Genomic DNA, 25,688 nt, shown 5'->3' on the forward strand with positions numbered 1-25,688 from the left:
GTAATTGCATAAAATTAAATTTTATTTTGAAAATGTTCAACATTGGAGGTTTTTAAATATAGATCCCATTTATCATGTGGTTATTTTGGGATTTGTCAGTGGAAGGAAGCCAAATGTCCTTTCTTGGAAAGGACTCTCCTTTGTTTTGGGATGTGTCCTTTCTTCCTGCAGTCTGGGTATTAGAACACCCTTTCTTTTATGAATAGATCGATGAGGTGGGTTCTTTGGTGTCCTTCCTTGGTAAAAATAAACCCCATAGTTGAACTCTATTTTTTTAATGTCTTGCTCTGTGAAATCCCAGAACCTCAGCATCGCCAGGTCATCAACAAGGTAGCTTTGGGATTCCCAATTTACATCGCAAAAAACATTACAGTTTCTTTTTTAAAGAGACCAGAAATCAGAGAGGTTCAGTAATGAGCCTGAGACCACACAGCTGGAGAAGCCAAGCTGGCATTCAAATGCAGCGCTCTCTGGTCTGGAAGCCCAAGATGGCACGATTGCCAATCATCTTCTCCCCACTCCCTGGAGGAAGAATGAGGTCCAGTGCTTGGCTCGAGTGTACCCAAGGTTTAAGGAGATGAGCCCCAAAGAAGGCTTGGTACTCATCCCAGGAAACCTTCTAGTTACTAATCTGTACCTTCATCCTCTGAGGGAACATGGTTAATGCTGGGTCTGGTGCCCCAACAGCAGAGAAAGAGGTACAGGCAACCCTCCACAGCAGGGGAAATACCTGTGCGGTTATTATTAGTCTTGAGAAGGAATTTTATTTAATATCTATGTGGCAGAATTATGGAGTCACTTTTGCTTCCACTTCAGTGAAAATTCTCTACAGGATGGTAGTGATAACCCAACAGCAGAACTGAAAAGTCAATGCATCCCAGGAAAGCCTCCCTCCTGGAGAAGCAGGGCAGTCTTCAGGGATGAGGAGAAACACAGTTGGCCTGGAGTGAAGGGTGAGCTTTCGGCACCAGAGCGGCTGATCTTGCAAGTGGAGGCCGGGGACTCTGACCTTGCCAGGTCTAATGACCAGAGTCACTCTCCTGGAACTCTGGAGGGTGAAGTGTGGCCGTGGGGCTACTCCGAGCCCAGTGGAACATCAAGAAAGAATGAGGTCCCAGACCTGGGAGCCTCTCTGGGGATCCCAGCAGAGTGGGTAAGCTCTGTGCTGTAGGAGAGGGTGTAAGAGTCTTGGTCCAGGAGGAGCTCACTGAGGCGACTAGGTGCAGAGGAAGTTGGGAAAGTATTGATAACGAGGGTTGTAGCTCCTCTTGTTTCTTTTCAGGCAGTAGACGAAATGCTGGTCACAGGCGCAGAGCTGCATCTGGCAGAGGGACCCACGTTCTGCAAACAGGACACCAAATGCAGGATGAGGAAGAAAAGAGATGCTCTGTGACACTGACTCCGGACTTGCTTCAGTCAGGACTTGCTGCTAACCTGAGCAGCCTCCCCAGTCTCCTTCCTGCCCTCAGTCTGATGTGGGAGGCACAGCTTCTACACTGGGGGTGCATAACCTGATGCAAGAGGCACAGCTGCTCCCCAGGGCGAGGTTTCAGCTGAGGGAGACACAGCTCCTGCCCTCAGGGAGTCCCCAGTCTGATGGAGGACACGCATTCCCTCCCCATCAGACTGGGAGCTCCCAGTCTGGTGATGGAGACAGCCCTGGCTCTGGAGGAACTTCAATTCTCATAGAGGAGACACCATCCTCAGATTTAGCTTTGAACTCAGAAGGAGCTGAGCTTGAATCCCGACTCTAGCTGTGTGCACTGGCAAGCCTTTGAGTCTGTTTCCTCATCTGTAAAATGGGGACACTAAAGGCACCCCACAGCAAGCAAAAGGACGTATGGAAAGCACTTAATTCCTAGTACATGCTGAGTCTAAGATGTTTCTGCCCGCCCCCTAGAGGTCAGATACAGCTGCAATAATCCTGCCCCTGTTGCCCCCATCTCTGCCCCGCCAAGACACAGACTGGCTGACCTCTTGGGGCATCTGACCTCAGAGGCAGCAGGGACCCAGGCTCTTCCAGTGGCCTGAATGGAAGCCCCAGCCTTACCACAGGTGACCAGGCCCCATGCAACTCTGTATCTGTACACCTGTGTCAAGACATTGCAGCCTTTTTTCTCCAGCTGTGCGTAGCAGTGGTCATGCATCCAACAGCACCTGTCAATGCAAGAGATTTAGATCCTGAGCAGAAGGGGCCTGTCCCTTGAGCAGAGGCCACCATGGTTGGTGAGGTCTGACCAAGAAAGAGTCTCATAATATGGCTGAGTCCTTCCTGCTCTTCCATTGAGGCTGTCCCACACTTGTACCAGTTCACGGACCGGCTCTTTCCTCCTGGGCCCACAGTGAGACTACACTTCCCAGCCCCCCTTGCAGGTATGTGTGGTCACATGACGAGGCTGGCACCCTGGGAGATGTACAGCACTTCTAGACCTACCCATAAAAACCTCCCACTCTGGGAGACCTTCAAGATGGTGGAGGAGTAAGACATGGAGATCACCTTCCTCCCCACAAATACATCAGAAATACATCTACATGTGGAACAACTCCTACAGAACACCTACTGAACGCTGGCAGAAGACCTCAGACTTCTCAAAAGGGAACAGACACCTTCAGGAGACCTACACACAGAGGCGGGTCCAAATCCAAGCTGAACCCCAGGAGCTGTGCGAGCAAAGAAGAAAAAGGGAAATCTCTCCCAGCAGCCTCAGGAGAAGTGATTAAATCTCCACAATCAACCTGATGTACGCTGCATCTGTGGAATACCTGAATAGACAACGAATCATCCCAAAATTGAGGCGGTGGACTTTGGGAGCAACTGTAGACTTGGGGTTTGCTTCCTGCATCTAATTTGTTTCTGGTTTTATGTTTATCTTAGTTTAGTATTTAGAGTTTATTGTCATTGGTAGATTTGTTTATTGATTTGGTTGCTGTCTTCCTTTTTTTTAATATGTATATATATATTTTTTTCCTTTTTCTCTTTTTGTGAGTGTGTATGTATATGCTTCTTTGTGTGATTTTGTCTGTATAGCTTTGTTTTTACCATTTGTCCTAGGGTTCTGTCTGTCTGTTTTTGTTTTTTGGGTTTTTTTTAGTATAGTTTTTAGCGCTTGTTATAATTCGTGGATTTCTTTTTTGGTTTCGTTGCTCTCTACTTTCTTTCTTTCTTTTTTTTTTCTTTTTTATTACTTTTTAATTTTTTTATTTTAATAACTTTTTAATTTAATTTAATTTAATTTAATTTAATTTATTTATTTTTCTCCCTTTTCTTCTGAGCTGTGTGGCTGACAGGGTCTTGGTCTTGGTGCTCTGGCTGGGTGTCAGGCCTGTGCCTCTGAGATGGGAGAACCAAGTTCAGGACATTGGTCCACCAGAGACCTCCCGGCTCCATGTAATATCAAACAGCGGAAGCTCTCCCAGAGATCTCCATCTCAAAGCTAAGACCCAGCTCCAGTCAATGACCAGCAAACTACAGTACTGGACACCTTATGCCAAACAACTAGCAAGACAGGAACACAACCCCACCCATTAGCAGAGAGGCTGCCTAAAATCATAATAAGGTCAAAGACACACCAAAGCACACCACCAGACGTGGTCCTGCCCACCAGAAAGACAAGATCCAGCCTCATCCACCAGAATACATGCACCATTCTCCACCAGGAAGCCTGCACAACCCACTGAACCAACCTTAGCCACTGGGGCAGACACCAAAAACAACGGGAACTACGAACCTGCAGCCCGCAAAAAGGAGACCCCAAACACAGTGAGTTAAGCAAAATGAGAAGACAGAGAACCACACAGCAGACGAAGGAGCAAGGTAAAAACCCACCAGACCAAACAAATGAAGAGGAAATAGGTAGTCTACCTGAAAAAGAATTCAGAGTAATGATAGTAAAGATATCCAAAATCTTGGAAATAGAATGGAGAAAATACAAGAAACATTTAACAAGGACCTAGAAGAACTAAAGAGCAAACACACAATGATGAACAACAGAATAAATGAAATTAAAAATTCTCTAGAAGGAATCAATAGCAGAATAACTGAGGCAGAAGAACAGATAAGTGACCTGGAAGATAAAATAGTGGAAATAACTACCACAGAGCAGAATAAAGAAAAAAGAATGAAAAGAATTGAGGGCAGTCTCAGAGACCTCTGGAACAACATTAAACACACCAACATTCGAAGTATAGGGGTCCCAGAAGAAGAAGAGAAAAAGAAAGGGACTGAGAAAATATTTGAAGAGATTATAGTCAAAAACTTCCCTAACATGGGAAAGGAAATAGTCAATCAAGTCCATGAAGTGCAGAGAGTCCCATACAGGATAAATCCAAAGAGAAACATGCTAAGACATATATTGATCAAACTATCAGAAATTAAATACAAAAAAAAATATTAAAAGCAGCAAGGGAAAAACAACAAATAACATACAAGGGAATTCCCAGAAGGTTAACAGCTGATCTTTCAGCAGAAACACTGCAAGCCAGAAGGGAGTGGCAGGACATATTTAAAGTGATGAAAGGGAAAAACCTACAACCAAGAATACTCTACTCAGCAAGGATCTCATCCAGATTCGACGGAGAAATTAAAAGCTTTTCAGACAAGCAAAAGCTAAGAGAATTCAGCACCACCAAACCAGCTTTACAACAAATGCTAAAGGAACTTCTCTAGGCAGGAAACACAAGAGAAGGAAAACACCTACAATAACAAACCCAATACAATTAAGAAAATGGTAATAGGAACATACATATCGATAACTACCTTAAATGTAAATCAATTAAATGCTCCAAACAAAAGACATAGACTGGCTGAATGGATACAAAAACAAGACCCATATATATGCTGTCTACAAGAGACCTACTTCAGACCTAGGAACACATACAGACTGAAAGTGAGGGGATGGAAAAAGATATTCCATGCAAATAGAAATCAAAAGAAAGCTGGAGTAGCAATTCTCATATCAGACAAAATAGACTTTAAAATAAAGACTATTACAAGAGACAAAGAAGGACACTATGTAATGATCAAGGGATCAATCCAAGAAGAAGATATAACAATTGTAAATATTTATGCACCCAACATAGGAACACCTCAACATAAGGCAAATGCTAACAGCCATAAAAGGGGGTATCAACAGTAACACAATCATAGTAGGGGACTTTAACACCCCACTTTCACCAATGGACAGATCATCCAAAATGAAAATAAATAAGGAAACACAAGCTTTAAATGATACATAAACAAGATGGACTTAATTGATATTTATAGGACATTCCATCCAAAAACAACAGAATACACTTTCTTCTCAAGTGCTCGTGGAACATTCTCCAGGATAGATCATATCTTGGGTCACAAATCAAGCCTTGGTAGATTTAAGAAAATTGAAATCATATTAAGTATCTTTTCTGACCACAACGCTATGAGACTAGATATCAGTTAGAGGAAAAAATCTGTAAAAAATACAAACACGTGGAGGCTAAACAATACCCTACTAAATAACCAAGAGATCACTGAAGAAATCAAAGAGAAAATTTAAAAATACCTAGAAACACATGACAATGAAAACACGATGACCCAAAACTTATGTGATGCAGCAAAAGCAGTTCCAAGTAGGAAGTTTATAGCAATACAATCCTACCTCAAGAAACAAGAAACATCTCAAATAAACAACCTAACCTTACACCTAAAGCAATTAGAGAAAGGAGAACAAAAAAACCCCGAAAGTTAGCAGAAGGAAAGAAATCATAAAGATCAGATTAGAAATAAATGAAAAAGAAATGAAGGAAACAATAGCAACGATCAATAAAACTAAAAGCTGCTTCTTTGAGAAGATAAACAAAATTGATAAACCATTAGCCAGACTCATCAAGAAAAAAAGGGAGAAGACTCAAATCAATAGAACTGGAAATGAAAAAGGAGAAGTAACAACTGACTCTGCAGAAATACAAAGGATCATGAGAGATTACTACAAGCAACTATATGCCAATAAAATAGACAAACTGGAAGAAATGGACAAATTCTTAGAAAAGCACAACCTTCTGAGACTGAAACAGGAAGAAATAGAAAATATAAACAGACCAATCACAAGCACTGAAATTGAGACTGCGATTAAAAATCTTCCAACAAACAAAAGCCCAGGACCAGATGGCTTCACAGGCGAATTCTGTCAAACATTTAGAGAAGAGCTAACACCTATCCTTCTCAAATTCTTCCAAAATATAGCAGAGGGAGGAACACTCCCAAACTCATTCTACGAGGCCACCATCACCCTGATACCAAAACCAGACAAAGGTGTCACAAAGAAAGAAAACTACTGGCCAATATCACTGATGAACATAAATGCAAAAATCCTCAATACTAGCAAACAGAATCCAACAGCACATTAAAAGGATCATACACCATGATCAAGTGGGGTTTATCCCAGGAATGCAAGGATTCTTCAATATACGCAAATCAATCAGTGTGATAAATCATATTAACAAATTGAAGGAGAAAAACCATATGATCATCTCAATAGATGCAGAAAAAGCTTTTGACAAATTCAACACCCATTTATGATAAAAACCCTCCAGAAAGTAGGCATAGAGGGAACTTACCTCAACATAATAAAAGCCATATATGACAAACCCACAGCCAACATCGTTCTCAATGGTGAAAAACTGAAACCATTTCCTCTAAGATCAGGAAGAAGAGAAGGTTGTCCAGTCTCACCACTATTATTCAACATAGTTTTGGAAGCTTTAGCTACAGCAATGAGAGAAGAAAAAGAAATAAAAGGAATCCAAATCGGAAAAGATGAAGTAAAGCTGTCACTGTTTGCAGATGACATGATACTATACATAGGGAATCCTAAAGATGCTACCAAAAAAATGCTAGAACTAATTAATGAATCTGGTAAAGTAGCAGGATACAAAATTAATGAACAGAAATCTCTTGCATTCCTATACACTAATGATTAAAAATCTGAAAGAGAAGTTAAGGAAACACTCCCATTTACCATTGCAACAAAAAGAATAAAATACCTAGGAATACACCTACCTAAGGAGACAAAAGACTTGTATGCAGAAAACTATAAGACACTGATGAAAGAGATTAAAGATGATACAAACAGATGGAGAGATAGACCATGTTCTTGGATTGGAAGAATCAGCATTGTGAAAATGACTATTCTACCCAAAGCAATCTACAGATTCAGTGCAATCCCTATCAAACTACCAATGCCATTTTTCACAGAACTAGAACAAAAAATTTCACAATTTGTATGGAAACACAAAAAACCCTGAATAGCCAAAGCAATCTTGAGAAAGAAAAACGGGCTGGAGGAATCAGGCTCCTGGACTTCAGTCTATACTACAAAGCTACAGTAATCAAGACAGTATGGTACTGGCACAAAAACAGAAATATAGATCAATGGAACAGGAGAGAAAGCCCAGAGATAAACCCACGCACATATGGTCACCTTATTTTTGATAAAGGAGGCAAGAATATACAATGGAGAAAAGACCGCCTCCTCAATAAGTGGTGCTGGGAAAACTGGACAGCTACATGTAAAAGAATGAAATTAGAACACTCCCTAACACAGTACACAAAAATAAACTCAAAATGGATTAAAGACCTAAATATAAGGCCAGACACTATAAAACTCTTAGAGGAAAACATAGGCAGAACACTCTATGACATAAATCACAGCAAGATCCTTCTTGACCCACCTCCTAGAGAAATGGAAATAAAAACAAAAATAAACAAATGGGACCTAATGAAACTTAAAAGCTTTTGCACAGCAAAGGAAGACATAAACAAGATGAAAAGATAACCCTCAGAATGGGAGAAAATATTTGCAAATGAAGGAATTGACAAAGGATTAATCTCCAAAATTTACAAGCAGCTCACGCAGCTCAATATCAAAAAAACATACAACCCAATCCAAAAATGGGCAGACCTAAATAGACATTTCTCCAAAGAAGATATACAGATTGCCAACAAACACATGAAAGGATGCTCAACATCATTAATCAGAGAAATGCAAATCAAAACTACAATGAGATATCATCTCACACCAGTCAGAATGGTCATCATCAAAAAATCTACAAACAATAAATGCTGGAGAGGGTGTGGAGAAAAGGGAACCCTCTTGCTCTGTTGGTGGGAATGTAAATTAATACAGCCACTATGGAGAACAGTATGGAGGTTCCTTAAAAAACTAAAAATAGAACTACCATATGGCCCAGCAATCCCACTACTGGGCATATACCCTGAGAAAACCATAATTCAAAAAGAGTCATGTACCACAATGTTCATTGTAGCTCTATTTACAATAGCCAGGACATAGAAGCAACCTAAGTGTCCATTGACAGATGAATGGCTAAAGAAGATGTGGCACATATATACAATGGAATATTACTCAGCCATAAAAAGAAACGAAACTGAGTTGTTTGTGGTGAGGTGGATGGACCTAGAGTCTGTCATACAGAGTGAAGTAAGTCAGAAAGAGAAAAACAAATACCACATGCTAACACATATATATGGAATCTAAAAAAATAAAAAATGGTTCTGAAGAACCTAGGGGAAGGACACGAATAAAGACGCAGACATAGAGAATGGACTTGAGGACACGGGGAGGGGGAAGGTTAAGCTGGGACAAAGTGAGAGAGTGGCATGGACATATATACACTACCAAATGTAAAATAGATAGCTAGTGGGAAGCAGCCACAGAGCACAGGGAGATCAGCTCGGTGCTCTGTGACCACCTAGAGGGGTGGGATAGGGAGGGTGGGAGGGAGACGCAAGAGGGAGGGGATATGGGGATATATGTATATGTATAGCTGATTCACTTTGTTATAAAGCAGAAACTAACACATCATTGTAAAGCAATTATACTCCAATAAAGATGTTAAAAAAAAAAACTCCCACTCTGTCCTCCACTCTCTCTCTCTCCATCTCAGCTGGATGGAGATGCCCCAGCCGAGGACTCTGAAGCCATGGGGAAAGTCACAAGACAGGAGAAACCTGGGTCCTGGAATTGATATGTGATTCACATGGTTAAATGAGCAAAAACTAAACTTCAAGTGTGATCGCTGTGGGAAACTGCATTTTTTAAAAATTTAGATTTATAGAAAAATCGAGAAGATTGTACCAAATGCTCCCTTTTACCCCAAACCCAGTTTCCCCTATTATCAACACTTTTTATGAGTATAATATGTTTGTTACAGCTAACAAACCAATACTGATACATTATTAAATAAATGTTAACTAATTAAATAATAATATATCACTATTGATTCATTAATTGTAGAAGTCCATAGTTTCTTTAGATTTTCTTAGTTTTCACCTAAATGTTCTTTTCTATTCCAAGATCCAGTGATGGACACCATGTTACATGTAGTTGTCCTGTCTCTTTAGGCTCCTCTTGTCTGTGGCAGTTTGTCACACTTTCTTTGTTTTTAATGACCTTGACAGTTTTGAGGAATGGTGGTCAAGTCTTTTGTAGGATGCTCTCCTACTAGGATTTCTTTGATGTTTTTGTCATGATAAGATGGGTTTTGGGTTTATTTTGTTGCCCTTGTTGTTCCAGTTTTGGCCACTGGGGGCTCTCCCAGTTGGCTCCTGTGCTCTTTGACATATTCCTATCAATGAGGGGTTTGGTTTGGGTTTGTTTTGTTCGAGCCCTTCCTTAATTTTGGGCAGTACAAAAAGCTCCAGGTTCATCTTGTATATTTCCTGCCCTAGTCCTAGGATCAGCCATCTCTCCAAGGAGCCTCGGTTCCTCTTATTGGAGAATGGTATCAGAAACCAGGTCTGGTCACTAGGTGCTGCTTATTGCTTCTGGGGTACTGTTTCTTTTAGGGCCTCTCAGACGACAGAGCAAAAAAATTATGTGTCTATATTAACCCACGTAATTACACATATCTCTACATATTTTTATATGTAACCATCTGCATCTATATGCTAACTAGGAGTTTATACTGAAGTCTCCAACTCTAATCCATCATCACATAGATCATTCTAGCTTCCTGTCCCTGCTTGTCTGGTCTGTAAACTCCCACTCCAGCAGTGACAAGCTTGGCTCCAACCATCTGCCCTCCATTTGGTTAAGCACCCCCATCCCCTTATACATGTCTAGCTGTATAAGAATTGTTAACCCAGCAGGTTGTATTTTTCAAAGAACAATCTCTCCCATCTCACATGTTCTTCTAGAACATTGCCACTTCCCAATCAAGAGGTGGAAACTAGGCCCCCTCTCTCTTAAAGCCTTTGTGACTGCCTTGACGAAGAGAACAGTGGAAGTGACACAGTAGAATTTCTGAGGCTGGATCATAAAAACGCCATGCTCTTTTGTCATGCCGTTCTGAAACACTCACTCTTGAAACCCAAGACTCACCGTGCTGTGAGGAAGTCCAGACAACCTTAGAGAGGCTTAAGTTAGAGGAACTGAGGCCCCTGGTCCACAGCCTCAGCTGAGCTCAGCAGACAGCAACAACTTGCCAGCCATAGGAGTAATCATTCTAGAAAGCAGATCATCCAGCCTCAGCGGAGCTGCCCAAGCTGAAGTCAGGTGGAGAAGAGACAAGCCATCCCACCAAGCCCTGCCCAAGTGGCAGAATCTTAGCAAAATAAATGGTTGTCATCGCTTTAAGCTACTACATTTTGGGGTGGTTTGTTATGTAGTGATAGATCAACCGATATATTAGGCACTGAGATTCGGGGAGTTACTAGATGTATCTTGGGCAAGTCAGTTAACCTCTCTGAGACTCAGTTTTCTTATCTATAAAATGGTGCTTTAATACTCATCTTTCAGAATTGATATTGAATTAAATGAGATAATGTGGATACAGAGCCTGAAGCATAAAGGGCAGTTATGACAATTAACTCACCAATCAGTACCATCCTTGGGGGTTCCTTGACCCCCCCAGCCACAGTAACAGCCATAGAAGCCATAGCTCATCAGGGCGGACTTCCTAGTCACCTTCTCAATCATCACCCTCAGCTCCAGCAAGCTCCCTGGGACAGCAGGCACACCTGAAAGACAGCCCAGGCAAACCTGCTCCAGCCCCACTTTCCCACATGCTCCCGCCCTTTCTGTCACCTTGAGGCTCGGAGGGACCAATGTGTCCCTTTTCTATCCTCCCCATTCATGGGAGAGGAATGAGAAACGTGAGGGCAAACAGTATAGAGAAGGGATTAGAAGTCTGAACGTGGACGATCCCAGCTCTGCCACTAATTCACAGTATGATGTTGAATAGGTCACTTCATCTCTCGGAGCCTCAGTTTCCTCATCTGCAAAATGCGGGGCGGGGGGAGGGTGCCTAAAATGAACGCCTACCTTTTGGAGATGTCATGAGAGTTGACAAAAGATAAAGTATGTAAATTTCTAGCACAGTGACAGACACATAGTAAGTGACCAAGAAATGTTAGGGATAATGAATATGGTATCTGTATGAAGCAGGCAGACAGGCACTTCCTGTCTCTCCTGATGATACACCCGTCCCTCCCCGCAATTAACACCATCTGGAACAGGAGGCACAGAATCTTAGAGCAGTGTGGGACCCGTAGAGATCGCTGAAGCCAGCTCCCTCATCTTGCAGTTGGGAAACTGTAGCTCAGAGGGGAAGGCGCCTTGCCCAGGGTTTGGCAGTGAGCCAGAGGCGCTCTCCCTGCACTCTCCCACTCTTCCTGCAGTCTCCAGGGATCTGGCAAGGCATCAGTAGGACAGCCTGTCAGAGGTTGTGTACATGGTGATGGGGCTGCAGGGGAGGCCTAAAGCCAGGCTCCCCCCACGCTGGGCAGTTCCCTCCAGCTGGGAGGTGGCAGCAGGTGGGACGTGTAGAAAACCTGGCCAGGCCTGAGCAGAGACTGCCCAGGAATCGTGGAATGGAATATTTATATAAGGATCTTGTGTTGTGATAGTTTTCTCTTATTTTATTTGGCATCAAAGTAAAAAATCTGCCTCCCATCTACAAGCCCCATGTCTTCCACATGGCACAATCTTTCCATATCCCCTCCTAGAATCCTGCCGCAGCCCAACCGTCGACTATTATTCTGTGTCACAGATGAGGAGACAGAGGCTCGGAGAGCCCAAGGCTCTTGCTGAAATCGACATGGTCAGGGTAGAGCCAAGGTTCAAAATCAGGTCGCCAGGACTTCCAAGGCTGGTGTCCTTTCCACTACCTTATTGTTCCTGTGGGGTGAAAGGTCAAAAGTTCAGAGGTCTCGGGGCAAGCACTTACTACAGGCCAGGAACCAAGCCAGTGTGAGGAGGCCCTTCATCTCCAGAGTTCTGGAAAAGAAAACACAGCCCATGACATGTCGATCGGGAGAGGCCCTCATGGCCCATTCAGACCCACTCCTGGCTGGGGAGGGCCACTCCATGGCCCGCCAGGCCCAACCCTCTCATGTTGGGCAGTAAACAGGCAGCAGCAGCTGGAAAAGACGAGGCAAAAACCTCAAGGAGTTGACCCAAGGCGGGTCCCTGGGAGGAGAGGGGCACCCGTGGGTTGTTGTCCCCATTAGAGATGGGAGAGAATTTTCCCATCGCAAATACCCCCAACACAATCGCTCCTTCCTGAAAATTCTTTTTCAATTATATTTTACAGCTGTGTTGGTATAAAAACAAATACAATCCAGGCTGGATTCATTCTTATACGTTCATTATATTATATTTTCTCCTGATTTTAAAAGAATTTAAAATTAAAACATTTTCATGGGCCCCAGGCACCATGTCTACCTAAAAAAATAAGTCAACCCTGGGTGCTCACAACAGCTCTGAAGGATAGGTATTATTGTTCTGTAGGGGAGCAAACTTTGAACCCCAAAGTGTGTCTCTTTGGCATAAGGATTAATTTAGGCTGATTAATTTTAAGAAACGGAAGATTAGGGAAGTCTTTCTTTTTACCTCTCCTTTAGCCGCCTCAAGAATTTAGATATAGGGTCTGCTCCTGGCATAGAGCTATTACAGAGGCATCTGCAAGGAATATGGGAATAGTTGTGGTTGGAGAAACTTGACAGGGCCTAGAGACCAGAGTGGACCCTGTGTTCCATTGTCTCTGCAGGCCCAGCAAACATTTGCATAACAAACGTTTGCTTTTCCAACTCTATGTGAATTGCCTTCCTCCCCTTGGAAGTCCCAAACCCCTACCCCCAACATCCTCTCTGGTCTTTAGCAGAAGATGGTATTTAAGATAAGGGCTTGGGCCATTTTGGTGAGTTCCTTAGTTTTCCTGGGTCTCTCCCATGTGTACGTGTTATTAAACTTTGTTTGATTTTCTCCTGTTAGTCTATCTCATGTCGATTTAATTCTTAGACCAGCCAGGAGAACTTAGAAGGGTAGAAAATGTCTTCCTTCCCAGCAGTTCTCATTTTGCCAGTGGAGAAATGGAGGCTCAGAGAGCTCAAACAACCTTCCAGAAGTCACGCAGCTGGTGAAAAGTGGAGGTGAGGTTCAAACCCAAGCCTGGCGCATCCCTCACTGCCTCATACATCCTCCCTCCCTAGAGGGATGTGTTCCCCTTTGAGCCGAGTGGGCTAGGGTCCTTCACATGCTCTACCCCCTGGGCCTGGAGGCCCCAGCTTCCCTCCCCAGCGTCTACCTTTGACAAACGCATGAATCACTAGCCACGAGTCCAAAAAAATCACCCCCAGAAGGCAAGGGACATTCCTTATGTCTCGGGCCAGTGACAGATTCTACCTTGGCCTCTTAGAAGTTCCTTACCAGTGGCTGCCTGCTTCCCTTCCCTCTCTGGATCCCAAAGTCCTCGTTCACCCAGAGCTGCTCAGCTGGCCTACAGTCTGCCAAGATTCCACTCCGATGCCCTGCTGTCTCCGATCCCTGGGTTCCGTGGTCATTCTGCCAGAGCTCTGCCCCGGGCCCCTGGTACCTCCTGAGACCTGGCTCCAAACACACAACCTCCAACTCCCCAGGGCTCCCAGCAGCTGGGCTGGCCTCTCCATGCCATCCTTTGTCCAGCAGCTCCTCTGAGTTCCAAGAACATTCCTGAGGGTTCTGTCTGCCCACAGCCTCCGCTCTGAGGGCTCTAAACAGACAAGGGAAATGACCCTAGACCTTACCCTTCCAAGCCAATCTTCCTCACTGCTTCCTGGAGCTGTGGCAGGAGGAGGACACCAGCTACCATGTACTGGGCACCTAAGACATGCCAGACACCGTCCACTGTCTCCTTAAACCTGCAAATGACCCTAACAGGTGGATACTGTGAAACCTGCTGGCAGTGTCTGCCCTTTAACAGTCATTTGTTGAACCAGAGAATAGCAGTTGTTGACTTTACAGGCAAAGAAATGGAGCCTCAGGAAGGGAAAGTGAGTTGCCCAAGGATTCAGCCCAGGACTGTGAATGTACTCCTTTGACTGACCCTACTCCACTGCTTCTGAACAGCCCCTGTGTACGAATCATCTTGTTCATTTTTCTATATTTCATGACACTTTAACATCTTGGGGACCTTGCCGGGCTGGAAAGAGACAGCCCCTCCAAGACTAGCTAATCCCTAGAAAAAGCAAAAGACTCTCCTGTGACCATGGCTTTCAAGTGCAAACCAACTGATCCTAAACTCCCATGCCCAACCACTTCGTCTATCTCAATTTCACACTCCCAGCCAATATTTCCCCTGGCCTAAATCACCCCAGGGCTGGGGCCAGACCACCAGGGATCACCCCTAGAGCCTGAAGTCCACTGAAATTATTCAAGTTAGCCTGTCCTAAACTGTTTACCCTGCCCTGTCTTGCCTTCGCCACAGAAAACACAATACAAGCTCTGGGCCATGCTTTCCCTCATTTCTTCTGTCTCCCTATCAACCCTGGTGCTTCTCTGTGTGGCCCTGCTAGGTGTGGTGCGCTCCCTTCTCTTGGAAACTGTAACAAACTATCTTTTAAATGCAATCGTCTCCTGATCTGTTGGCTTCACCATACCTGAAGAAAACCGAAATCCCAGGTGCACATTAGATCATCTTGGGACATGGCTGTTGGTGTAAGGGAGCAGTGCCAGGTCCCACACAGAGGAGTCTGAAGGTGCACAAAAGAAGTTTCACAGAGGATGTGGCAGAGGCATTGAAATAGCTGCTCTGGAGGCCAGGAAAGTGGACCATCAATGGATCCCAAAGCAGGCTCCCAGCAGAAGGATGTGGGGTTGGCTATTTTTATCAAGCAACCATGGAGGAGAATGAGCGAGGCCAAGAGATAATTGTGGAGTGGAGTACAGGCTGCGGTAATGTGAGGTGGGGAGAGTGGGGACAGACAGCCTGACAGAAGCATGGAAACAGGGGGGCCGGGCAGTGGCCGGGTCACTGGGGAGACGGGTCCTCCAAGTCTACATATAGCAGACCCCTGCTCCCAGGACCACCCCCCATCCCAGTTCATGTCTCCTAGATGGAAATGATCAACAGCACCAAGCCCCCACTATACAGAAGGTGCTATTGAGAACACCCCCCGAAATCTGGGGGAGGCCATGGGGGGCCAGGGGTCTCCTCTCACAGCCCCCTCCCTCTATACTCCCTGACCCCACCCGCCTCGGGCAAGGCAGCCCCCAGAATGAGATTCCTCACCAGTGACACCTTCTCTCTGTCCTCGGTCTGGAGTAGAGGCAGGAGCTGGGCCCAGCTGGTTTTAAGGGCCTCCCTGCCCACCTCTTACACCCCACCTGGGCCAGCTCCAGGATTCATGGAAACTCCCACAGAAAGCCTTACTTCACCCCTCAGGACCGCTGGGGATATTTTTCCTGTCTGCGCTCAGAAGTAGCTGTTTCCTGAAGCACATCAGACGCCTGGGAGGCTTTCGGGAGAGACACAGAGGAGGGAATAACCACAGTCAAGGTTATTCTCCATCGATGGCCCATTTTCCCTGACACACACCCCCTCAACACACAATTTTCTGAGAAGATGTGGGTGTGAGCTCCTTCCTCTCCTCGCTCTTGACTTCCTTTTCCCTCCCCCTCCCCTCACGGCAGTATCAGAGAGAAGCCCCTCCTTGGGCCCTGATGAACCCTTCTCTTCCCAGGACCTAAGCACCAGGCACCCGTAGGAACGCTGTAAATTCATTTTGATACGGAAAGTACTTATCGAGTGTCTAATCCCTGCCAGGTTATTGCTGGGGATTCGCTGTGAATAGGACAGCTTCTCTTCTGGTTGGGGAAACAGATAGTAAAGGCATCAAATAAATATACAGTATGTCCAAGGGCAACAGCTGCTGTGGGGAAAAGTCCTCTCTGTTCTGCATTTTCATTTCTTTTTCTCAACCAGTTCCTTCCTCTGCCTACAGGTATATACAAGCTTCACCATCCTAAACCAAACAAAAGGAAGCCAAAAAAAAAAAAAAAAAAGGAAAACATTCCTTGCCTCTGCTGACCTCTCTCCAGCTTTCTTTTTCCTCTAAAAGCTAAAATTCAGGACAGAGACACCGACTCATGCCCATCACCCACTCTCTTCTGAACCCCTTGCTGCCTACCTTTTGTTGCATCCCTAAGCCGGCTCTCAGGGATCCCCCAAAGCCTGGCATTGCCCAAGCTCGGGCTTCTCTTGAACACTCCATCCCACCGACCACCTCCTCCTTCTTGAAACTCTTTCCCTCTGGCCTTCAAGAGGCCAGAGTCTGCCATCCGTCCTCCTGCGGCTCACCCCCCATCTTTGTTGACCCCCAAATGCAGATGTTTTCAAGGGACCTGCTCCTCCCTCTCTACCCCTCTCTCAGGGTGAGTTCTCCATGTACAGGGATTTAGGTCTTATTTCTAGGCAGATGTCCCGAGATATCCCAGGTCAAGCAGTGTCTGGCACTAACTCTCACTCAACAATAAACTTTCAGCCCAGGGCAACAATAAACTCCCAGCCCAGCCCTTGGAAATGCTTTGCTTGTCCTACCAAGTGACTTTAAAAAATGGAATTAGTAGCTTATGTATAAATGTGAAGAGATCTCAGACTGAAATCCAAATTTCCAGCTTCTCTGTGAAAGATCTGGCTCTGGAGTTGAGAAGTAGCTACACGCAAAGACGGCACATATGTTTAGCTTTGCCCTGGTCTTCCTCGTTCCTTCTGCTCACGCTGCCTTATTGTGGCTTTCTGCCTGGAGGGCTCTCTAGTGGACTGCCATAGAACTCAGTCTTGAGTTCGATCCTCTCCACGTGTTCATCAGTAACGGGACAGGGAGTGCCTTGAGAGCAGAAAACATCTCTTCCGCAAACTCGTGTTTGAAGTGCTCAGCTCAGAGCCTAGCCCATAGTAGTTGCTCAGTAAATGTCGTATAAGCACATTAAAGGAACCCATCCCAGGATGAAGAGGTCACTGAGGGCTTTCTAGAAGAGGAGGCACCTGGACTGAATCTCTAAAAGTAGGTTGGAGAAATTGGAACCCTTGTGCACTGTTGGTAGGAATGTAAAATGGTACAGTTGCTGTGGAAAACAGTATATGGCAGTTCCTCAAAAATTAAAAGTAGAATTACTATACAACCCAGCAATTCCACTTCTGGATGTGTTCCCAAAAGAACTGAAAGCAGAGTCTCAAAGAGATAATTGTACATCCATTATGATAGCAGCATTCTTCACATAGCTAAAACATGGAAGCAACCCAAGCGTCCACTGACAGGTGAATGCATAGGTAAAATGTGGTGTGTACATACAATGGAATAGTATTCAGCCTTAAACAGGGAGGGAATTCTGAAATAATCCAGTCACAAAAAGACATAGACTGGGCTTCCCTGGTGGCACGGTGGTTAAGAATCTGCCTGCCAATGCAGGGGACACAGGTTCGAGCCCTGGTCCGGGAAGATCCCACATGCCGCGGAGCAACTAAGCCCGTGCGCCACAACTACTGAGCCTGCGCTCTAGAGCCCACAAGCCACACTACTGAGCCCGCGCGCCGCAACAAAGAGTAGTCCCCGCTCACCGCAACCAGAGAAAGCCCGTGCGCAGCAACAAAGACCCAATGCAGCCAAAAATAAAATAAATTGATGAAAAAAAAAAAGACTATATGATTCTATTTACATGAGATAATTAATCAACATCATAGAAACAGAAAGTAGAATAGTGGTTGCCAGGGGCTGGGGGAGGGAGAATGGGAAGTTAATGTTTAATGGATGCAGAGTTTTAGTTTTATAAGATGAAAAGAGTTATGAAGATGGTTGGTGGTAATGGTTGCACGACACTATAAATGTAGTTAATGCCACTGAACTACATACTTCAAATGGTTAAGATGGTAAATTTTAGGTTATGTGTATTTTACCACAATTTTTAAAAATGAAAAAAAAAAGAGAGAGAGAGAGAAAGTGGATTGGAGTTCACCAGGACAAGAATGTGAGGAAGGGCATTCAGGTAGAAGGAATAACACATGCAGGTCTCATAGGCATGAATTATAAAGGCTCATTCAGGGAACTGCAAACAGATGAGGGAGCTGAGGGTGTTAGGCAGCGATATTCTAGTAAATATTTAATAAATGACTCTCCAGGGGGGTAAAAAGCCCTGATTTTTAACATTTGCCAATTTCTGTGGTGTAAATACTATCACCCTGAGCAATTTCATGCAACTAACATCATGTCACTGAATGTAGAGCTGGGAACACACACTTACCAGGCAAGGATGCTTGGTAGCAAAGAGCCTGCGTTCTGGAAGTGCCATTTATTAGCTGTGACCTCAGGCAAGTGCTCTGTTCCTCAGTTTACCCACCTGAATAATGGGGTGAATCATTTTACCTGCCTCATCCCTATGTTCTGAGTTGATACATGGCAGGCATTTAGAATTGTGTTGGCACATAGTAAAGGCTCAATTCATGTTTGCTATTTTTCCTAGGGAAGACGGACATGCGAGCTCTTGACTTCTCAGAAAAGGGGACCTTCTCTACGTGTAGGAATTTAGGAATGGTGGGAAAGGCTAGCTGAAGAGATGCAACTGGGTGTGTCAACAAAGAACCTTGGGTGTCAGGCTAAGGAGTTTTACTCTTCTGCTGAGTGTCCCAGAATGACCTCGATCAATAGCAAGATGATGTGACTTCAATAAGAAGAGACTGAATAGGTCTTATCCTAAGATCCCCAAAACTGAAGCACACAAGGACAGCGGTGGGTGACACAGCTCAGCAATCATACGTATGATCCCCAAGCCTGGTATCAGTCAGATCACAAAAGCAACAGCTGTGTCGGCAGTGACGGCAGGAGTGGGTGCCCAGAATGAGGTCCTAGCTGACCTTACCTGGAGGAGAGTGCCTGTTCCTGAGCCCCATCTCCAGGAGGGCTTCTTGAAAACTGGGGGTGTCTGGGTCACAGGATGCCTGTCAGATAGACGGAATGGGGGCCGACTGGTGTTTGGAAGGGGGTTTGGGGTACCCAGCCTCTGTCTCCAAACTTCTGAAGGATATTCAGGGGTAAAAAGCATAGTTGTCCCCCGTGGCTCCACTGCAGAGCTGGCCCCAAGCGTGGACGCTCCACGGAGTCAGGTTCGAGCTACAGCCAAGAACGTTTTTTCTAGCAACTCCATTGTCCTGGGGAAATAATGCGCTGTCTTGGGAGTGGTGACTTTCCTATCCCCAGGGGCACTTTTTATTTACCACTTTTTAGGAACAGAAATGGAGTAGGGGCAGGGGGGACGGAGGGGGTGAGTCGCGCCCTCGCTTGACTTCACAGGAAAAGGAGCTTTCTTTAGGTGTTGGGAACACGAGAGCCTCATCAGAAACACATGAAGTCAGTTATGCCAGTTACGAAGATTAGGTTCATAGGTTTGTAAAAGTGTAGAAAATATATTACATTTTACCAAGATTAAAAAAAAAAAAAAAAACAGAAAAATCAGGAGTCCTTCAGTTGCTCTATGGCATGGAGAAAGCTGTCAAATATTCTATGCTCCCCACCTTCTTGGGTGTCCTGCCCCAACATTGATTCACGCCCAAGTCATGTCCAGGGATGTTGGGAAGAGCAACGTCTATTAAGTCGGACACGGGCTGGATGAGCTCCAGGTCCGACATTCTGTGACAGTGGGTGCTCTCATGTTAGCGTGTTCTTGAACATTCCAAGCTTTTCTACTGAGGATTTTGGCACTTGCTGCTCCCCCTGCCTAGAATACTAATACTTAGCAAGACATGGTGCTCTTCATTCCTAATCCTCTAGGTCTCATCTTAAACGACACCTCTTCCAGGAAGCCGTCCCTGACCATCTACCCAAGGTAGCTCCTCCTCCTCCCATTAATCCCATATCACTGTTTTTCCCCTGCACAGCACTTACCACCATCTTTTTTTTTTTTTGATGTTGTATACAGTATATTATTCAACAAAGTTTTTTTCTCCTTCTGCAAATATACAGATGATTTATCTACTTAGGTACAAATGATGAAAATTCTATATAGTTGAAATGATTTCATATTCAGTGATCATATTCCTCAAGACTAAACCAACAAATCATAGAAATATTCTGACCCAACTCAACAAACTACTAAATTGGATTTTTTTCCGTTTATAAGCATTTGACAATTATCAACATTCAGCTAACTTTAACTTTTCCCATTAACCTAGCCAAGCCTAAGTAATTTAGCGATTTCTCATGCCCATTTTACCTTTCTACAACTCGACAGCCTTCACAGCACTTTGACATCATCTTTCATTCTCTTTGATGTATTTCTTTACTTGTTTATGACGTCCGTCTCCTACCCCTTCCCCTAGAGAGCAGGAAACTTGTCAGTCTCGCTCTTCATCACATTATCAGCCACTAGCGCAAAGCCTAATACATATTCGGTGGTTGATACTTATTTGTGGAGTAACAGCAATTGGATTGGTAAACCAATTAAGCCCGGAGCGAGTAGCAGCCTCACTGGATTTCAGCCATTCTGTAGGTTGGCAGTTTGCTCTAAAGACGCACGCAGCCAGCCCAGTCTTGGTCTCAGTCTATTGGTACATATGTAACAGGCTCAAGTTCAACTTTCACCAAAACTTTTGCTAAAAGTGCAATCCAAACACCTACTTGGTAGCAAGGACATGTTTTGCTTTATCTTTGAAAAATCAATTCAACTGTTCGTTCTTGGGAAACATTCCCTGAACTAGTCTTCCTTTCTGACTCTGTTTCTGTTGGTCCCTCCATCTGGAATGTTCTTCACTCTCTTTTTCACCTGGTAAAAGCCTACTGTTCTTCCATGCAGTAATGCCACCTCTTTTTTGGAGGCAGGAGAAACCCCAGAACAACCTATGGCTCTGACTGGCGAGATCCAAGACCTAAGAGCAAAGCTTCTAGGCTCGTGATCCTGAGATACTCACGATTCCAGGCCAATCCGCTTGTCTTCAACCCCAGTCCAACCCAGCAACCATTTCCTGAGCAAGTCCTGTGGACAGAGCTGCAGTGAGACACTAAGGAAACAGACGCAAAGCGAAATCAAGAGATGGTGATCCGGCGCCTGTTTGTTAGCACGGGGGAGATGAGAACAGGCCTTTAGAATGCCCACGGCACCTAGAAGAACGTTTGAACTCCTTCCCAGCGCTTAAGAGGAGGAGCCGCCTCTTCCAGACGCCGCCCTGATATCTGCCTGGCAGAGTTCATGGCCTCCCCTTCTGTTCCTGGGTCAATCGGCCTCACCTCTATGACAGCACGGGTCACAAGCTGCCAAAGTCAGAGTACCTGCCTCCCCCGCAGGTACGTGGCCGATCATGACCTGCTGCCGCGCCTCTCCAGGCTTGCCTTGGACCCACCCACGCCTCTCCAGGCTTGCCTTGGACCCACACACAACCCAGCGCTCTGCTGGGAAGAAGACTGATGCCAACCCCTTCCAGTTCCCAGACACACCGTCTTGTGCTCTCTCTCTCTCTCTCCACCCCCTACTTGCCTCCCTCTCTCTCTTTTTTCCTCCTTCCCTTTCTTCTTTTACTCCCCCCACTTTCTTCTCTTCCTCTATTCCTTCTCCTCTTTCTAGACTTAACATGCTTAGCATTCAGTAACTATTTTGTGAGCACCTACTATGTGCCAAGCTCTGTTCTGGGGAAAAGCAATGAACAAAACAGATGAGAACTCCACGCTCATGGCCCCCATAGACCTTGCATTCTGGTGGGAGCAGACAGAAATAGACAAGTCAATAAATAAAATATATAGAGTTTGGCAGGTGTTGATAAACGCTATGGAGAAAAATCGGGAAAGGAGGAGAGTGGTATGTGTGTGTGTCTGTGTGTTGTGGGGAGGAGGGTTGATGGTGGGAGCAGCCAGTTTAAATAGGGTGGCCAGGAAACATCTCAGGGCAGAGGGGACATGAAGGAGGGGAGGGAACAGGCTATGGGGACACCCTGGAGAAGAAGCCTCCAGGCAAAGGAAGTACAAAGGTCCTGGAACAAAAGCATATCTATGAGTTGGAGAAATAATAAGGAACTTAGGTCTACCTTTGCCAAAAAGCCTTCTTCTGGACCCATTGTCCTGCCCCAAACTGGATAAGTTCTGCTTCTCTGTGTTCTCCCAGCAGCCTGTGAGCTCCCACATCATAGCACCAATCACAGTACATTACAACGTCTCCCCACCAGACAGGGAGCAACTTGGGGACATTGGACTTTCCAGCACCCAGCATAGGGCTTAATACATATTTATTGACTGTCTAACTGAATCAATCAATGAATAAACAAACTAGGCTATGAATCCTTGGGGGTGTCTCATCCATCTCTACCCCTGGCAGCATCTAGTACACAGTATGGCACAGATTGGGCCCTAGAAAAAAAGAAGTTTGTTGAATGACTAATAGAAATAGCTAATGCTTATTAAGCACAGATACCATGCTAAGTTCTTTATGTGGCTTATCCCATTTATCCTTAAAGTGATCCTATGAGGGAGGCACTACTGTCAGATGCAGTTTGCAGATTAGAACAGCGAGGCTCAAAGGAAAAGAAATGACTCACCCAAACCAGACAGCTGGTAAGTGGCAAAGCTCTGAGTTGAACCTCATTAGTTTGACTCCCAAGGCCATGTCTGCTCAGCCCAAAGCTAAACTGCTTTCCAGAGAAGAGGGCCTGGGAGTGGAGGGAGGGAGGGGTAGGGAGAGATAGAGGAAAGGAGAAGAAAGTTCTCCCTACACGGGCCAAGAACAGCATCTTCCGCATCTCTGTACTCCTTTCCACATGTACCAAAGTGTATGGCATATAGAGGATTGTAGTAAAAGTTAAGGCATATTAAGTAGATGTTGACGATTCCTTTTCCCAAAAAGGAATAGTTTTGTGTGGTTTAAGTTAAAGAGAAATTCCGGCCAGGCCTCAGATTAACATGAACAGAAGTCGCAACTTGAATCCTACGGATAACCCTGCCCAGCTTTGCCCCTAATCTTAGGAATGATCTTCTGGGTAACCTCCATCTCCCTTCAGGTGTGGTCTTACCTCTTTAAGAATGACACAGTTCACAAGGTTTGACACATTCTGGGTAAAGGACCCTGCAGCCCGAGGGATCTCCTCTTACAGGGCCTGTGCCTTGCCCACCCCTCCCAGGGCCCCCTCTTTGGCTTCCTGGACCCCATCTTCTCCAGTCTCACCCACTCCGGCTGGTTGGCCTGCAGCCTCCATGCCCACAACTGACCTCTCTGGCCTGTCCTCAGCTCCTGCTCCCACAAGCCGCGTCATCGGGCAGAGCCTGGAGCCCCAGGCCCTGCTGGCTCCCCTCCTCCAGCCACAACATTGGGGTCCACGGCTGCGGATCCCAGTGGATTCTAGGCCTCCAGAATCTTAAAGTCGTGAATGAGAACGAGTGGTGAAGACAGGCCTGGAGGTGGTGAGGAGGAACTTCTGCCCAGACCCAGCCGGGCATCTGCCTGCTCAGCCCACAGCTGCCCTGGCAGGTGCAGGAAGTCCAGCAAAAAGCCTGGAGCCTGGAACTGGCTCTCCTGCCAAACAAGCCTGGGCACTCACCCAGAGAATTTCAATGAGGGTGAATGTGAGTCCTGAATTATCCAGGTCACAGCCTTAGCCGGCTTCACAGGCTTTGCTAATCTCCTCAAGCCTGGAGAGATCACCCGCCCCCCCCTCCCCACCTCAGTCCTGAGCTCAGAACTTTCTTAAGGATCCGACAGTCTGCTAAGTAACTCGACTATTTTAGTCCCTGGGGTCCTCAGTCTTGACGGAGGCAGAGGCCTGAACACAGAGCCTGGGGATGGGATGCCTAGGAAAACAGATGGGGAGGAAGGTGGTCAGAGGCGGAGGTCCTGGAGCCTCAGGGAAGCAAATGTACTTCTGGAAGTGAGTTCTGAGAGTGGGGACCAGTGGCCAGAAATCACGTGGTGTCATTCATTTCTGAATACCTACCATCATTATATCCTGAATACCTACTGTGTGCCAGCTACTGGGCTGAGAGGCAGGTACAGAGATGAATAATGGAGGGGGTGGTGTGGGAAGGTCCTTGCTCTCAAGGAGCTCAGAGTTTAATGATGGAGACAGCGCAGGAATGAGCACACCACCAAAAACACTGCAGAAGTGCCGGGATAGATATGCCCAGAGCAGCAGCGGGGAGAGGGAGGCCCCGCCCAGCCAGCACAGGCTGGGGACTAATAACTCAGCAGCCACAATCATGATGGTAGAATTAACATTTGTGAGTACTTACTGTGCACCCTGCTAAGCGCAACACGTGATTTATCCCGTCTAACATAGGCATTAGCTCCGTGGGGGAAAGGGCCATTCAGACAGCGGTCCAGGAACTTGGCCAAGGTCACACAGCTAACCAGAGCCTCCCATGAGCTTAGAAGGACCCTTTATTCAGATTGGCAGGCCCTGGTTTGACTGGTATAGTCCTTGACACAATACAGATACTGTCTTTTTTTTTTCTCATCATCAGAGTGGGAGATAAAAGCCTTAAAAAACAATCCAGAAATGTATAAAGTAAAAAGTGAATCATAATCCACCCAAGATAACCACTTTTCAGAATGATTTCTATTCTTAAGAATAATATTTAAAATAACCCTGATTAAAAATAATTTTTATCTCTTTCTTTGAGATTTTGTCCATATTGGCTTTCTTTTTTTTTAAGAAAAGAATTAAAGCCTTAAAGATTGAATTGGAATTCTTCCTTGGCCCTTCTTCTGCCCTATTTCCAGGCTTCCTTCCCTATCCACAGATAAACAAATCATGAAATTAATGTGTATCCACAGAATTAATAACATTATTTCCTGGTTTTTATTTCTACACAAATGGAATAATAGTGAACTTAACATCTTGCAAGTTGCTTTTTTCACTCTATCCACATTGATCCCTATACAACTGATTTAAGGTATATAATGAAAAAGGCAATGTTGGGTAATAGACTATCCACATTTTTTCTTAAAATTTTATTTTGAAAAATTTGAAATCGACAGAAAAGTTGCAAGATTCATGTAATTAATACTCATAAATCCTTCAATTCACCAATTGTTGACATTTTGCTATAATTGCTTTACTTCTCTCTCACACACACACATTTGAGGGTAAGTTGCAGAGATTTCATTCTAAATAATTCAGGATCTATCGTCTAAAGATAGACATTCTCTTACATAACTAACACAGTTATGACACTCAAGAAACTTAACATTGATAGAATACTATTATCTAGTATACATTAAAAATGTTTAATATCCAGTTTTCCCCTGTTGTCTCAATAATGCTCTTTATAACCAATTTTTTGATTTTTTTTCAATCCAGAATCCAAACAAGAATCAGGCATTGCATTTAGTTGCAATCCGTTGTGCCTCTTTGGTAATCTTTCATCTAGAATATTCCTCAGTCTTTTTTGTTTGCTTGTGTTTATGACATTG

At 44.9% G+C, this 25,688-nt stretch overlaps 1 protein-coding gene across 8 annotated transcripts; it reads right to left on the reverse strand.

Annotated features, from left to right (window-relative positions):
- PLA2G5 (phospholipase A2 group V) lies at nt 1–25,688 on the reverse strand. 8 transcript variants are annotated; one of them, XM_082354378.1, is made up of 7 exons: nt 23,489–25,688; nt 21,208–21,272; nt 20,514–20,615; nt 12,220–12,269; nt 10,867–11,011; nt 2,051–2,157; nt 1–1,341 (listed from the first exon to the last, which is right to left on the reverse strand). In XM_082354378.1, the coding sequence occupies exons 3-7, from the start codon at nt 20,552–20,554 to the stop codon at nt 1,217–1,219; spliced, it is 468 nt and encodes a 155-aa protein (XP_082210504.1). In that variant the 5' UTR covers nt 20,555–20,615; nt 21,208–21,272; nt 23,489–25,688; the 3' UTR covers nt 1–1,216. The 8 variants fall into 8 exon arrangements, with proteins under 8 accessions (XP_082210504.1, XP_082210505.1, XP_082210500.1 ...); XM_082354379.1 differs by adding an exon at nt 12,885–12,953 and having other exon boundaries at nt 2,091–2,157; nt 14,057–21,272; XM_082354374.1 differs by adding an exon at nt 12,885–12,953 and having other exon boundaries at nt 14,057–21,272.

Source organism: Balaenoptera borealis (genome assembly GCF_965194805.1).
Source record: "Balaenoptera borealis genome assembly, chromosome: 1".
Classification (NCBI taxonomy): domain Eukaryota; kingdom Metazoa; phylum Chordata; class Mammalia; order Artiodactyla; family Balaenopteridae; genus Balaenoptera; species Balaenoptera borealis.

Bases quoted from the DNA above. Each gene is read 5' to 3' on its own strand.
- PLA2G5 (XM_082354374.1), bottom strand. From the start codon at position 14,121: ATGGTAGCTGGTGTCCTCCTCCTGCCACAGCTCCAGGAAGCAGTGAGG. The intron at 2,158-10,866 runs GTGAGTTAATTG...TTGCATTGACAG, and splicing joins CCCAAGGATGGTACTGATTG to GTGCTGTTGGATGCATGACC. The intron at 1,342-2,050 runs GTAAGGCTGGGG...TCCTGTTTGCAG, and splicing joins ATGGGGCCTGGTCACCTGTG to AACGTGGGTCCCTCTGCCAG.